The sequence below is a fragment of the Drosophila mojavensis genome, unplaced genomic scaffold (assembly GCF_018153725.1).
Source record: "Drosophila mojavensis isolate 15081-1352.22 unplaced genomic scaffold, ASM1815372v1 contig_231, whole genome shotgun sequence".
In the NCBI taxonomy this organism is placed as follows: Eukaryota; Metazoa; Arthropoda; class Insecta; order Diptera; family Drosophilidae; genus Drosophila; species Drosophila mojavensis.
The window spans coordinates 8,497,129-8,513,279 of record NW_025318772.1 but is presented as its reverse complement, the minus strand read 5'-3'; the positions used below and the strand labels follow the sequence as shown (position 1 = coordinate 8,513,279).

The window sequence follows — 16,151 nt, the reverse complement described above, 5'->3', positions numbered from 1 at the left end:
TAATGGCAAATACATGTACACTATCACATACACACACACACACACACGCATACACAATTACGAGCTTAAAATACTTTTTTAATTATTTTAAATGCAAATTGTGCAAATAAACTAAGCGAAGCAAAAAATTAAAAAAAAAGTAAGCTAAGAAAAAATCAATAATTCCAACTTTTGGGCTGTGCTTGAAAAGGGATCAAAAGGTATGCACGTGCACCATGCTAGCGGGCAGGTAGACACTCATATAAAACATACACACAAACATACACACACATCGCAGTTGTCTTCGTCACGAGACACATACATAAGTTGCCTGTGGCTTGGAGCAAAAGATAAAGGCAAAAACACAAAAAAATAAAAAACATGAGACGTGCTCAAGCCCTAGACACTCTGTAGCCAGAGCTACCCTAAGCCTAAGGGCCCTACCTTTCAAAATGAGTATCCAAAAATTGTAATACTTGGAAGTTGAAATTGCGATATGAAAAGCTACAAAACATATTTGATTGGACTGGAGCTATCAAAGTGAATATTACAATTCCTATTCCTCAGTTCAAGCCCAGAATAACTTTGTTCATAACTAAACGGATTTCCACAGTCCTTAACAATTTCCTCTATATTGTTTTTTTTTTTTTCAAATATATGCTTGTTACTGGAACTGTGAACCAATATATATCCAATTTAGTCCACATTTAGAACCATAAGTGACCTGTTCACTCAAATAAATATTATTTAATTCTATATGGGTTAGCTTTTTACAGGTGCTAATCCATCCATCTGGAACGATTTCGATAGAGTGTACCATCTAGATTGATGCGGCTTTTAAGTTTTCGATATAGACCTTGAAGGAAATACATGTTATGTAGAACAATATCTAACTCTACACCGTTCTCATGTCGAGACCCTCTAAAAGTGAGAAAGAATGTTGCAGACGTGCGTGACTGACTGCATAATTCTTGGGCATATTCTCAAGACAATTATATGAATGAATTCAAAAATCAATATTTGTGATTGATTGGGTCGATTGGGAGAATCTACGTACGTGATAAGGTGGGGGTGCTTCGAAGTGAATTAGTACACATTTACTTCGAAGTTAGCACACATTCAGCCCAAGTCTTAGACTCTACCTATAATAGTGGCCAAGGGTAGGACAGACAGACCAGCATGACACAAAGCCAATATGCTCTTTTCAGCTCGTGAGCGAGTATTACTAAAAGACAAGACACAGCTCTTTTTTCTGTAATATGCGCAAGCATCAGATCCTTCGAGACCCTCAAGTTGTCTGCCCTTAGACCTTGGCTCATGGCTCTCAGCTGTCGACCGTCGACTGTCGATTCTCGGCTGACGGTTGCCAGCCAAGCCTTTCACACTTGGCCCAAGTGGCAAAATGTTGTTACGTGCGCATTAAACCATATTTTAAGTTATTAAGTTATTGACAAAAGCACACGTCACCCCTTGCTGAGGGGGGTCTGCGTATGTGTGGGTGTGTGTGTTGGGGCAGGGGCAGGGGGAGCGGGTTTGCCCATGGCTGACAGTTGTGTTGTCAGGCCTGACGGCTGTAGGCGTGGCTGTGGATGACACTTGTGCGCTGCTTATCCCCAGTTGTTTACAATGCCAATGCCACGCCTTATATCCACACACATATACACACACACAGCCATAACGGCTGTATTATATATGTCTGCACATAAAAAAATAACTGTAAGCGCACACGCATAAAAAGAAATTTTCAATTTGGCCCAAGCTGCCGCCAACGGCGCCTGCAGCCCGGGACTGCCCTGCCACGCCCCTACCCTTTTTCATACTTTTGTGTGCGCCTTGAAAATTTCTCTTAGCATTTTTCGTCTGTTGCCAAAATTTGTTAACTTTTTGTAAATTTTGCGTCTTTGCATTAAACATAAATGCCGCTTGTCCCTCTGGACGGAAACACGGCGTCTGTTGGCCATGTCGCTTAGCCACGTTTACGCCACTGGCGTCTGGCTTGGACATTTGTATTTGGCTTTTGTTCGCCCACATATTATCTGCGTTTTATTACCGTTGTTGCCAGGTGCTGCAGTTAGCCAAAGTTTAGTCGCTGCCTCATTGAACATGGTTTCCTAGCTAGGGAATTGTTTGCTTGCTTTTCACTTGCACAGTCACTTATAAAAGTATGCTATCATTTAAGTTGTGTTATGGGTTGTTGAAATCAGATTGAATGTGGTACTCATTTATATTTTCAATATATATTTCTAATCAAGATGTGGATTTCTTTGGTATATGTTAACTCAAACTTACTAATACAACGTTGTCCATATTCGGCGAACCCATCTGGCAACTCTATGCATATAATAAACGTCTATGCCTGACTCAAGGCTAAGAGCTCTACCTTTATAAGCATATATCTTGAAATTATATTTATTTTATCTATTGAATACGACAAATCATATACCAACTGCCGTTAAGGATTATTCAAAGTTATGAAAATATGTTCCTATATCCAAACTTGTATAACTTTATCAAAACAAAAAGAACTTTTTAATCCTCCCTAATATCTTTCCACATCAATTCTATAGCTTGATCTTAATATTAATATTTATATTTTAATTAATGATTTATATGCATCATTAAAAAGTGTTGCTTAGTGTTTTAGCTGTTTAGTCAAGTCTCATGTAAACAACAACCTATAGAGCAGTAAGTCACTTTCTACATCCACCCAATGTAATTCCCTCGCATGTACGGGTATTTCGTCGTCGTTCATTGCCAACAGTTGCAATGTTGTTGCCAGTTTTATTGCTGCGCTGTTTGCCTGCAAATGGCAGGAAACAAAGCGCATAACATACAGTTTTTTGGACATGTTTTAGAGCAGAGCAATAAGCCAGAGCGTGGTGGGCCAGGGGACTGCTGGGGTGGGGGATTTGCTGAAATAGTTATGCGAAGGCATCTGCGATTGCCCTGTGGTCGTCGTCGCACTGGACATGATGGCCTTCAGAGTACCAGCAGCATCAACAGCATCAACAGCAGCAGCCGCAGCAGTTAATTTTCTATATAGCCAAAGAGAAAGGAGATGAGGTTTTAGAACATTTTACAGCATGTAAGTGAAACGTGGAGGGCACTGTTTGGGGGGAGGGAGGGGCAGTGGGGCAACAAGCAAATAAACAGTGTCCTGTGCTGGACAACTGCTAAAGAAAAAGAAATGTGTGTGTATAAGTGTGTGTGTGTGTGAAAGTGTAAGTGTGTTGTGTACATACGTCAGCAGACTTTTTTCACTTCTTCCATTTCCTTTTGTTTGCGCTGCCAAATCAACCACCGCAGTCGTCGTTACCGTCGTCGTCGCCGTTGGCGTCGCAGTCGCTGTTGACGCAGATAATTTGCCGAGTTAGAGAGCGAGCGAGAGAGTGAGTGAGAGAGAGAGAGGGAAAGTGAGTTTGAGTTAAGAGAGCGGGGTTGAAGCGAGTGCCATGACCTACTTTTGCCACAACTTTTTCAATTTGTTTGTCATCGACTGACTCTCTCCGTGTATGTGTGTGTGTGTGTGTGTGTGATAGACTGTTAACTTGGCTTAAGCCAACTGCCTTTATTTGATAAAATATTACAATATTCGCATATGTGTGCACCTAATCGCTACTAATTTAAAGCTTTTACAATCCTTTTAATTAACTAACATGTGTCAGGACGCCTCAGGGCACAAGGTTAACTATGCGACAGCAAAGAGCATCAGGCCCAGCATCGCATAGAGCCGCTGTGGCATTGCCCGCTGCTGTTCGAGCACAGCATTCGCAATGCTCGCCTCGGGCACATGATCGGGCACCATATCTTCGGGTCGAATGGGCACCACAGTGGCATCCTCCCCGGAGTCGTCATCCACATCAGAGTCCTGCGGGGATTGCGTCGATTGGCCACCCGTCATCAACAACAGCTGCATGCGCTGCAACGGTGTCAGATGAACCGTGCGATCGGTCTGCTGCTTTTGGGGCTCCAGGAAGGGCTTGTATTTAGCTGGCGGACTGTCCACGCCTCGATAGCCGTAGACAAACATTTGCACGAACAGCGAACTGACGTTGAAATCTGTTATCGTTGCCTTGATCGAGCTCGCCGAATAATGACTGTACTCGGCCACGGGCGGCATGTAGTTCTCAGCAGTTGGTACCTTATCCAAGTAGTGCTGATGATCGGAAAGTCAAAAGATTAGCTCAGAAATATCGAATTTATCGTCAGCCCCACTCACATCGAAGATAACAAACTTGATGTAGGTGATGTAATCGCTGTCGATGTAGTAGAAAGTGACTGTTTGATTCGACTGCGTTTTGGCCTCGCCCGATGATGTTTGATATGTTTCAAAGATCAAGGTGTCACCTGTGGAAATAATATATGATAATAAATGAAAATTTTTTTTTCAGATAGTAAATTTGAAGATATTATGTTGTTGTGTTTAAACTCAAGAATGAAGTTAACTATAAAGTAAAAACTTAAGAGCGCTCAAGGTACGACATAAACAAATTAACATACATCGAATCAGTATAATTAACTAAAACTTTTGTATATCTCAAAACTGAGCATTGAAAGCCTAGAAGCCTTACAGTAATGTAAAGAGTTATCGATAACTTTAATAACTCAGTTATCAAATGACATTTGACTGTCCGTACTGCTTTGAATATATAAGTTCTCTAGTCTAGTTACCTGCTTGCCGCTCTCCAATCTCAATGATCTTGTCCTTGTGCTCAAAGTCCTCGACAAAAACGGGCGAATCGGTGCTGTCGTCATCAAACTGTTGGGTCACTGAATCCTCATGGTTGAGGCTCTCGAAAGGCTGGCTTATTTCCTCGACCTCCTCGTAGTCATCGTAGGGCTTCACTTCGCCCTCAAAGTGTGAATCGCGATTGAGCAGCAATGCTGGATTCAAATTCAAAATGGTCTGGTTAAAGCCAAAGATCGTGATGACCACATCAAAAGAGGCCGACAGATTTTGGCTCTGTTCGAATTCTTCCTCGAATTCACTCTGATTGCTAGGGGGCACAAGGCTAACGAGGCCCACGATCAATGTATCCACATAGCTCACTTTCACCTCGGCCGAAATGTTCTGCAAATTAGAAAATCGGAATTCAATTGATCGAAAACAGATTCACTTCTAAGCAATCTTTCAATTAGTCGTCGACCTAACTGGGTATTCGATCAAGCGTTAAGAAAATAAAATTGTTTACCGCACCTCGTCGATCAAATACACAACGTGCTGATTCTGAGGGAATCTGCAACATATTTTTTGACTATATACTGTATACTATACATATGTATTTATAATTTTCTTGCGAAACCTCACGTCATAAGTGCCTCATTTCGTTATTGAAAATACATTTTAAATGTGAAATAATGCTATGCCTCCGCATCTCAGGGACTTTACCCATTCGCTGGTTAAGTAGCCGCGCCAATGTGCCAAATTTGCAGTTGATTTTTTGTACTAGACGAGTCGAAATACCCTAACATGTAGTATACACTAGCACTAATAGCGCATGTCACGCTTTATAGAAGAACCTTTCGAAAGGCATTATCATATTTCAATGATTATTGCATTTATTAATTTGCTTGGCATTTAATGTATTTGAATAAATGTATTTAAATTAATTTGTGATGTGTTTCCTTGAAAGTAAGAAAATTTAAATTTTCTATTGTTATCGATTATATCTTATTGACAATCAGAAATCTGTTTCTAAAAGTTTCACATCTTCATGTTAAATTTCCAGGCAACTTGTAAATGTATGAAAAAGTTTAATGCTGTATTTAAATTAGAATTTTCATTAAGTTTAAAAATTTTAAGTTAATTAATTATTTTTATGTTCCTACAAGTTTACCTGATATACCTACCTGATACATATATTCAAAAACTTTCTCCATTTTCTAACCGTATTCATTTTATTTGCCGATTTTCTTTGAATATGAATTAATCAAGGGTTTGTACTAAACACGCTGAGTCTTAGGAATAGCCATAGTTATGATTGCCTTCTTGAATATAAATATTGCATATGAACAGATCAATACAAACTTCTAATATATATTTACGATCCATCCTCTTCAAACTATTCTTAGATTTTCTGTGTCAATATTCATATCAAAATTCATGCTGAGGTCTCAGAATACAGATATGTAGCTATATAGTTACAGATAAAGTTATAAATATAGGTTTAGATATATATAAATGCTACAAATACACAAAATTATTAAGCTTGGCCAAGGCTATAGAGTCTCAAATTGGTAGTAAAAAATGCAATTATAATATGGAAATAATGTGAAATGAGGTAAATCCAAATATTATATGGTAAATAGTTAAATATTTTCTGGAATTTGACAGGTTTTTTTTAATATACCTCATTATATTCTGGCTGTTAGCTCTGTTATATTTAATATCAGTTGGAAAGTTTTTTGTGACTACATCTGGCAACGACAAGGGGTTTATATAAGCAATTTAGACTTTAAATAATACGAATATTTCATTTATTTTTTTTTATTACAATTTTTAATTAGCTCGTCGCATTTTGCGTCTGCTAGTCGAACTAATAATCCAACTTGTTTCTAATGCCATAAAATTGGCCAAACCAAAATGTTATGCCAAACATTGGGTCGCGAGAACTAAATGTATAAATAAATACATATCTGCATGGCGCGCTTGCTATTTGTTGTCATTTAGATAATTTGTATTTGGTTTTGTTGTTGTTTTAGTTCTTTTCACTCTCACACTCTCTGTCTCTGTCTCTGGGCATAGTGCGGGAAAAGAAGCAGCAAACAAAAAAAAGCAAAAACCAAAATATAGTTCGTTTTCTATTTTAGGCTGGTCATATGCAAAAATAAAAAAAAATAAAAAAACAGAAAGGAAAAATAAGAAACAAATTTGAGTACACGATAGAAAGTGATTGACTTGCAAATACCCTGAGTGTTCGGTGGCAAATGTGAATTTGTGACTAGTTTTGAACTGAATGATCAGAATGAATGGTCAAAAGAATTTACAGTAGTTTTTTTTTTTTTTTTGTGTTTTTAATTCCTATATGAATATAATAACAGAATTCTATTACTCTTAAAAGCCTTATTAATGATATTATTTATGCACTGTATACTACATGCATTTCAATGTTTGACATATGCTGACAAAATCTTTACTTCTTCTGGTTTATAATTCGATGTTAATTTATGAATTCAGATATGTGTATACATTATGATTAATATATACATATGTAGTATATCAAGTCTGCAATTTGATTTGTTTATACTTGGGTAATATCTTTAGACAGCTCGCTTTTGATCTCTTATATGAAATACATAATTGAATAATTCGTGTTCGTTTGGGCAATGTCTGGCAATGGAACATAAATATCAAGTTTCATAACTCTTGCTCTTATGAAGAATTTTAATTTGTTATACATTTTAATTGATTTCATGGCAAAATTGATGCAATTCCTATAGCCGGACCGGTCAGCACAGTTCTTTAGCGACTCAGCTTTTTAGCTAATCCACCCCATGAAAATAATATATATTGAGAGCACAACTCCTTTTAACTGTTACATAGACTATCACAAAACTTTGATACCCCACAATGCTACATACACTGAGTTTAGGGTATACAAATTTCAAGTCTCTAGCACTTGTAATTTACGACCCGTCTATATAGAGCGAATCGACTAGATCGACTTGCCAGTCGAACAGAAGTGTATTTAATTTATACACTCAGCTATATTGTCTGTTCCCCTGTACATAGACAAGTCGAATGTGCCCCATTTACTGTCATTCAATTGTTTCGTTGGATTCTGTCAAAAACTCACTTCCTCCGACACGATCTCAATGTAGGTGATGGGCTCCGCAATGTTGTAGTTGAAGGCGACGCTAGCCGCCTGTCCAGCGCCCGCGGGACGCGAATGCTGCAAGTCCTTGAGCAACAGCTGATCGTTGGCAATGCGGCGACCCACGCCAAAGTAGCGCTTGGCCAGAATGCCACCCTGGGTCAGCGATATCAGGAAGACCAAGATGAGGGTTCGATACATTTTCGTATGCAATATTAGGCAAAACAACTAAAAGGGGAGACACATGCTCCACCTATAAATCGGTAAATGTGTTCTTAGAACTCGTCGCGGCAAACGAAGGCGTGCAACTGATGTGGAAGAATTGCTACGAGTCGAATCTGGCTGCCTCAAGTGTTGACTGATCTACAAAGAGAGAGAGAGGGAGCGTGAGAGTGAAGGAGACGAGCCAGATGGAGCGTGAGTGAACATGCGCAGATCTTAGTCACGAGCGAGAGCGTGAGGGCGAGCACGATATGCCCTGCTCTGCTAAATATATGAATTTTCTCTCTCTCTCTCTCGCTCTCTCTCTATCCTTTTTCTCTCTTTATGCACTTTTCTCTATTGATTTAGCTGAATTCTTGTGGTTAGCAGTCAAATCGTGTACTTGACCCCAAAAGTTGTTGTTGTTGTTGCTCGCCCACCCACCAAAATGTTGTCCATGCGACCCCCGAAAATAGAATCGCGCTGACCAACAACCTTTTAGCATTGCGTTTAAATCTGTCACAGATTATATATATAGATACATTCCAAAAATAGGTACAAATTAGCATGCAGCATAAAAGTACACGCAAAAATATATATTTTTAGCTCTGCTAAGGATTAGAGGGTTTATGCTGTGGCTTAAGTTAGGATGAGTTGCAGTGCAGCATTCGTTTGCTAGATAGGAGATGCTAAGATGATTTCTTTTATTAATAATATAATTACTAGGAAATTTAGTAACTTAGTGTTAAAGAAAATATATGAAGAATTTCTTTAGAATGCAGTAATTCAAATGTGGACAATGTGGACAACTAATACGCCCTTAAAATACAATGAAATTGCATTACATGAACAAGCATACCTTCAATAAAAATGATATTAATTATATATAAAAACCGCAGAGAGCTCTTAAAAGGCATTAAAGCCCAATTATTCGGCATATATTTGGCTTAAACAATTATGGGGCACAGCATTAATTAAATTGCGCATACGCCACGTACGACCAAAAATTTTTTATTTTACCATATTTATATTAATTGTGCAACAAAATGCTTTTAATTGATTTATTTGTGTGCTGGAACTTTATGCAGTTTAGTGAAATTATGCCGCTGAGCCTTATTAACGCCGCTGGGAATTTCAATTAATGCGAAACAAAAAGCAAGAGAGAGAGAGAGAGTGAGAGAGAGAGAGAGAGCTACATATTGAAAATTGCATTAAATTAATTAAAAGTTTGTGTGCGCATTGTGTGTGCGCAGCTCTCGAAATGGAGCACAGCCGCAAATTTATGACACAAGCTACAAGCAGCATGCAACATGAAACATGCAACACAACAACAAAAGCACTTTTTGTGGCCAAATGGGAAAATCTGTCTAGGCTCAGTTGATTTTTTAACCCAGCTGCCCCGGGCTGGGCCCAAGGCAGAAATTGCAATCAAAGCGAATTTCCGCATTCAGCAACTTCAATGTGACAACGCCAACAAGTTGCAAGTTGCAAGTGGCAAGTGGCAAGTGGCAAGCGGCAAGTGGCCATTGGCATTAAGTGCCCAGTTGATGGCTTTCAGTAGTGTTGCCGCTGCCTGTTTATGAAATTCAATTAAAGCATTTATGAAAATTGCATTAAAAGCTGTCAATAGCAAAACATCAAGTTACGCCGGACACAAGGCTCGGCTTAAGGCCGCAGGGCACACATAGAGAGAGAGAGAGGGCAGAGAGAGAGAGAGAGAAATTGATTGGCTTAGCGCTGAAAACGATTTTCACTTCAGTAAGTCTATTATACTCGTTCATTGAATGAGTGTATTCGTTTCTGCAAGTGAACTGCAAAGCTTTGACCATTTTAGAGAGACTGTTGAGATTTTAAATTTTCTTCAAGTGACGATTTGTTAGTGAGAATTATTATACGTCTTATGATAGCAGCAGCTCGAGGTTTGAAATTTGAAATAAACCCTGGAATGTAAACACATTGTATATGTTCTATATACATATACATATGTAGCAGAGTGCTCATGCTTATATGTGATATAAAAATAGGAAAATTTACTTTTTAAATTGAATAAATTAAACAAATTTTATGCATTGATAAAATGTAGCAGGCGGACATTTTAACATGTTTTCATTTGTTTTCCCTTCCATTCGGAATGAGTTCGTGCTTAAATGCCGAAATGTTGTTTTCTCTGTCAATTCATTTTTCGATTTTGTTCCTCTTTTTGGTTTTGTTTTATTGCTTGAGTGCATTTTAGTTGCGTTTGTTAAGCATTGAAAAGCTCTAAAAATATTCAAATATTGCCGATTTGTGGCCTGGAAATGATATAGCCATAAAATAGCCATCAAAACGTCGGCGAATATGAGTAAACGTTTCAGAAGACTTGTGGAACTGTATTTAACTCAAGTGTTGCGTGGATACCCTGGCTGCCAAGAGATGGGGGGATTTGATTATAAGTTCTGAGAGACTAGATTAAAGATGGAAAACGAAAATCGGGAGATAGAAGATGAATCAAATAGAAAATAGAAACTAAGCCATCGAAGGTAGAACATTGAAAATAGAAGATAGAATATAGCAAATAGATGATTGATAATATAAAATTTTAGATGGGAGATGGAAATAAATTGAAAAGATATTTACCATTAACAAATCCACTCATAGCTCTTATAATAACTAATGTCCTACTCGCTACTTACAGATTTCTAAGTCTTAAATCTCGACATATTATATATCTACTACTATATTATAAAGAGATGAAACTGTATCGCTTGGTATATTTACTGGTATATTAAGTATATAAAGTAAAAGATTAACTTTACTCATTTACCACTTCATATTAATGTAAGCATCAAGATATATGGAGATATGGAGACCCAGATCTCTATCTACAGGGCATCTTCTCGTTGAGCAATCCGTTAGAGCAGCCCTCGCCTAATTGTTTCTTTCTCAAGTGTTTATATGTGAATTAAATGCATATATATGTATGTATATGTTTAACATATTTATAGATAAAGTATATGGCTGAGATCGCTGATGGCCAGACGCCCATTTCGAGTGGCCCAATGAAAGGTTAATAACACTCCACAAAGAAATGCGATTTTAATGAGGAGAAGAGGCGCCGTCAATGAACGCAGCTCGTTTCAGCTGTGCCACGAAATGCAGCAATTGATTTGTTAAAATATTCTGTTTATTTATGATATAAACGTGAATTATTGTGCGTAAATTGCGTTTGGTAAGAGATGCCTGCACACACACACTCGCACACACACACTCGCACACACACACGCAAACCCATGCATCCATCCATTTAGATCCATCTAATGTCCATTACGTAATTGCATTTGATGGCGACGTGCATCTAACGAGCTAGTAAAGCAATTAATGCGTGTCTGTGTGCGTGCGCCTGTGTGTGTGTATGAGTGCGGGTGTGTTGTCGGTGTGTGTGGGCGTGGCTTAACTGGAATCAATAAAAAGTTATGCACGCTGTCTACGCTACTCCGAGCGGAAATTGCAAAATAAATTGTTATTTTTCTCGCACACTGCAAAGTGGGGTATCATGTTTTTCTCAGAGATTCTCTTTAAGAGTCAGTTTTGTATTAGTTTTAAGTTCAATTGAACCTGTCATTCAAACTGAACTATTGCGCTAAGTGGATATTCAATTAGAAGTTTAATTAGTCCTAGAGGATTCTCTATGCTCAATTGAGCACTTAATTCATTATTTCAAATCGTTCATGAACATGCTGTTCAATTGAACTGGTGAGCGGTTTATGAAGTAGACCGTGGTGAAGTTATTTAGCTATTCATGGATCAGATGATGCAATATTCAAATGATAGTTTTTTCTCAGACAAAACCTTATTTTTTATTCAAGTACAGCTCGAATTCCTAATAATATATCAATTTTCTATTTGTATAATCTCTAAAGTATACATCATCAAACACATTTACTTTCGAAACCACGCCCATTCGCTGTCCAAAATGTAGAGTATCTGCCAGTCATGCACATCGAATAGAATTATATTTGTCCTGCCATTTAAATTTGAGCCCCGCAAATTGGATTTTTCCAGGGAACCAAATTTATTAATACTATTGACCGTTTTGGCTTAGCGGAGATTAGCCCACTCGATGGGCCGCTGCTCGGGTCAAGTTTCTTTGGCGCAACGACGGAACGAACGAAATGAAAATTGAACTTTAAGGCTTATCACCTGAAACCTAGCACCCACTGCCAGGGCAAGCGGCCCGAGGTGAGGGGCCAATAGGAGCTCAAATGTAGGCCACACTTTGTGTAAATAATCAGCAAAGCATTTGATGGAAATGCCGCTGAAAAAAGTTTGAGCTTACAAGCTGCTGGAGTGATGCGGCCCTAGGGGGTGGTGCGGGTGGTGCAGCGAAGATTCTCGATAGAATTCTGGCTGCAGGCTGCAGATAAATAACTCAAGAGGCAGATGCGAAACGAAGTTAAAGTTTGCGTGCCCCGAGTGCTGCACTGCTGTATACCCTGTAATTGGTTTAGAAGTTTTACTGGCAAATGCAAAGGGAATTTATAATTACTTTCAGATGATTATACCCTGGAACTAGCGTGCAAGTGGAGCTGATACGTGTCTTGAAGAAGCAAGAATAATTTATAATTAGTTTGGATAGTCTATCCATTCTGAAGTTGGCTTACAAGTCTTATTAAGTTCAGCTATCGAGATGCAAAAGGAATTTGTAATTAGTTTACCAAGACTACGTGACTCGAGTATACCCTGTAATTAGTTTAAGATTGTCTTGACCATAATGGGACAGTATTATTATTATAATATAATTTTTGAAGCATTCTTAAGTTTGTATGAGAGATTGTAAAAAACTTAAATCTGCTCAGCTAAAGTATATCCATAGGAGATATATATATATATATATATATATATATATATATTGTATATAGATTTGACTATATATGTAGAGCATGAGAAGAAGACTGGATTTGTTTGAGCGATTTATGCCCTATAAGCTCTGTAGCTCTCTTGAGGGCATTTCTATTAGCCTAAAGATAAATCAAATTACGTCAAATTAGTAGGAAAATTAAGTTCGTAGATATAAAGCTAAATAAGTGACAGTTTTTGGCTAAGAGATACTCTGTATTTGAAATCAAGTTTAATACTGAAACTTACTAAAGTAAGCTCCATAGTTGAAGCTCAACTACCTCAGAACAGAACAGAACAGAAACGGGGTATTAAAGGGAGCATACGGACTGCATACAAATATCAGTTAAGTGGAACAGCAGAACAGTCAAAGGCAGCCACCTGCCTGCAGCGTAATCCATTTAAGAGGCGCATTTGCCGCATTTGACTGTCAATTGACGGCTGCTTAGGCGAGCTGCCAGGGCTCATCCCGTCGGCAGCTGTGCTCAAAGCGAGGGAGGGATAGAGTCTTGATTTGGTTTTGATTTGGCTTTTATTCAATGCCTGCGCGCTTGTTCGCTTGCTTGCTTTCAGGATGAGGGCTGGAAGCTGAACCGCACCAACTACTATCAGGAGGGCTGGCTGGCCACGGGCAATATACGCGGCATTGTGGGCGTCACATTCACCACCTCGCACTGCCGCAAGAACATGGACTACCCGCTGCGCACCAACTACAATCTGCGAGGTCATCGATCGGACGTGAGTGAAGCGAGCACTTTGGCATCGAATGCAGAATAAATCTCTTGAACTATTTCGTTGGCCGTTTCTTGCAGGTCATTCTGGTCAAGTGGAATGAACCGTATCAGAAGCTCGCCTCGTGCGACAGCTCTGGCATCATCTTTGTGTGGATCAAGTATGAGGGTCGCTGGTCAATCGAGCTGATCAACGATCGGAATACGCCGGTCACGCATTTCTCCTGGTCACACGATGGTCGCATGGCGCTCATCTGCTATCAGGATGGCTTCGTGCTGGTCGGCTCTGTGGCCGGTCAGCGCTATTGGTCGTCCATGCTCAATCTGGAGTCGACCATCACGTGCGGCATTTGGACGCCCGACGATCAGCAGGTGTACTTCGGCACCACCCAGGGTCAGGTGATCGTCATGGATGTGCATGGCGCGATGGTGTCCCAGGTGCAGCTCTCTAACGATGTGCCCATCACGTCCATGGCTTGGTCCTGCGAGAAGTTCAAAATGGAGGAGGGCGAGGAAGCCGAGCCCGGTGTAACCAATGCCGGTAAGTGAGATATCAGTTGATCATCAATCATTCGATCAATCAGTTGAGCAAACACTTTATCAATTAGTCCATTAGTTCATCAGTCTATTAGTCCTTCAGTCATCGTAATTTGGCTATGCTATGCTATATAAATGCACTATGTCTGCATTAATCATCAAAGACTCAGCTTTGGTAATATCATCAATCAGTCAATCAATCACTTATTCAAATTATTCAATTATTATAACGATGTAAGATTCTTGAGATAAAGTTTGTAAGTTTCTACATCTAAAGCTCCATCATCAATCAATCAATCAGTCAATCAATCTATACTTAAACTTAATCAACTGGGACTTCTATTATGTTATGTCATAATCCGTTCTAATTGGTTTTATCTTGATCTCTAAAACAGCTCAACCAATACAGTAATCAATCAATCAATTATTCGTAATATTCGTAATAGTCCCTTCTAATTGTTGTCTTAATCTCTAAACTGCTACACCAATCCATCAATCAATCAATCAGTAAATCAAAGCATACTTTGTTTCACTCAACTAGGATTTCTTTCATAGATAACGCTTTCTAGTTGTAATTGTTTTCATCTCCAAATTGCTAAATAATCAATCAATCATTTTTTATTATATGTCAGCTGAGATTTTTACCAGGTTATGCTGGACATAAAACTTTCTTGGTATTGTTGTCTAAGTCTCTACACTGTACATTCAATCAATCAGTAATCAGTCAATCAATCAAGCTCTAACTAGTTCTTATTTCCGTCCTTGACTTCAGCCAAGCGCACTTTTGTGCTGGCGGTCAGCTTCCAGAATGGATATATCTATTTGCTAAAGTCGTTTGACGACGTCTCACCCGCACATATCAACACCTGCCTTAATGGCGCCCTGGGCATGGTCATGGAGTGGAGCAACTCGCGGGAGCTGCTCGCCGTTGCCGGCACACTGCGCAGCAATAGCAACAGCATGGGCCTGGATGGCAAGCTGGATCACGAGCTGGGCCTGGGCACGCCGGCCGGCAGCTGCTACTACAACAACCTGGTCAAGTTCTACACGGAGTCGGGCACTTGCCTGTACCAGGCCCACATACCGTGCAGCACGGCCACCGTGTCGGCCATCACCTGGGGCCACAACGACAAGCGGCTGTTCATCGCGACGGGCACTCAGGTGCACATTGCCTGGATCTCGCGACGCGTGGCCTCGCTGCAGCTGCTCTGCCGGCTGCAGATCCAGGCGAGCGTTGGCTCCGAGACGCTGTTGCCGCTGCTGCCGTTGCCATCCAGAATCAAATCGCTCATTGGCAATCTGTTTGCTCAAACCATAAGAGTAAGTGAGATTTGCAATATATATGTGAGAAGACTTGAATCACTCTCTCTCTCTCTCTCTCCCTCTCTGCTCTCTCCTTCAGTGCTGTGTACCTGATCTGAAGTCGCTGCGTGACTTTGTGTCGCGCCCGCCGCTTTGCTCGACTCGGCTGCACTGCACCATGATACGGCATGACGATGACTCCAATCTCAGCTCCGGCACCTGCTACACACTCTACCTGGAGTACTTGGGCGGGCTGGTGCCGCTGCTGAAGGGCAAACGCACCTCCAAAATACGTCCGGAATTTGTGATCTTCGATCCCCAAGTTAATGGTGAGTGCGAGGAGATGCAGCGACTAGTTATTCCACTTGGTGCTTATTCGCTTGCCTTGCAGACAACTCGCTGTATTTTCAATACGCCGCCGAGGCCAAAAGCAGCTCCGGCTCCAGCCAATCCACCACGACGGGCAACAGCGGACGCACCGACTCCTCAGACAGTGACTTCGATGAGCGTTCCTCGCGCTTCGGCTCGCCTCGAACGCCGCGCAAGCGTCGCGTGCGGGCCAAGCGGCGGGCGCAGAACGGAGATCGCACGGCCAGTGGCAGTGGGAGCAACACTCTGGATCCGGACAGCCTGGACGAGCTGGCGTATGTGGATACGCTGCCCGAGGTAAGGGTATAAAGGAGTTGAGGCAGCTGGGGCTGTTTGGCATGCG

The 16,151-nt window shown here is 40.3% G+C and overlaps 2 protein-coding genes across 4 annotated transcripts in view; one reads left to right on the top strand and one right to left on the bottom strand.

Annotated features, from left to right (window-relative positions):
* The window catches only part of LOC6575354 (tubby-related protein 4), a 37,872-nt gene that overhangs the window by 17,606 nt on the left and 4,115 nt on the right, over window positions 1–16,151 (top strand). For all 3 annotated transcript variants that reach the window (XM_032727954.2, XM_002001330.4, XM_015167944.3), the window contains exons 3-7: window positions 13,443–13,607; window positions 13,682–14,141; window positions 14,910–15,457; window positions 15,540–15,768; window positions 15,831–16,105. In XM_032727954.2, the coding sequence (XP_032583845.1) occupies window positions 13,443–13,607; window positions 13,682–14,141; window positions 14,910–15,457; window positions 15,540–15,768; window positions 15,831–16,105 (1,677 nt within the window). The remainder of the gene's footprint in view (window positions 1–13,442; window positions 13,608–13,681; window positions 14,142–14,909; window positions 15,458–15,539; window positions 15,769–15,830; window positions 16,106–16,151) is intronic.
* Window positions 3,528–8,109, bottom strand: LOC6575355. Its single transcript, XM_002001331.4, has 4 exons — window positions 7,776–8,109; window positions 4,651–5,050; window positions 4,199–4,326; window positions 3,528–4,135 (listed from the first exon to the last, which is right to left on the bottom strand). Exons 1-4 carry the CDS (start codon window positions 7,992–7,994, stop codon window positions 3,668–3,670), a joined length of 1,215 nt encoding a protein of 404 aa, XP_002001367.1. The 5' UTR covers window positions 7,995–8,109; the 3' UTR covers window positions 3,528–3,667.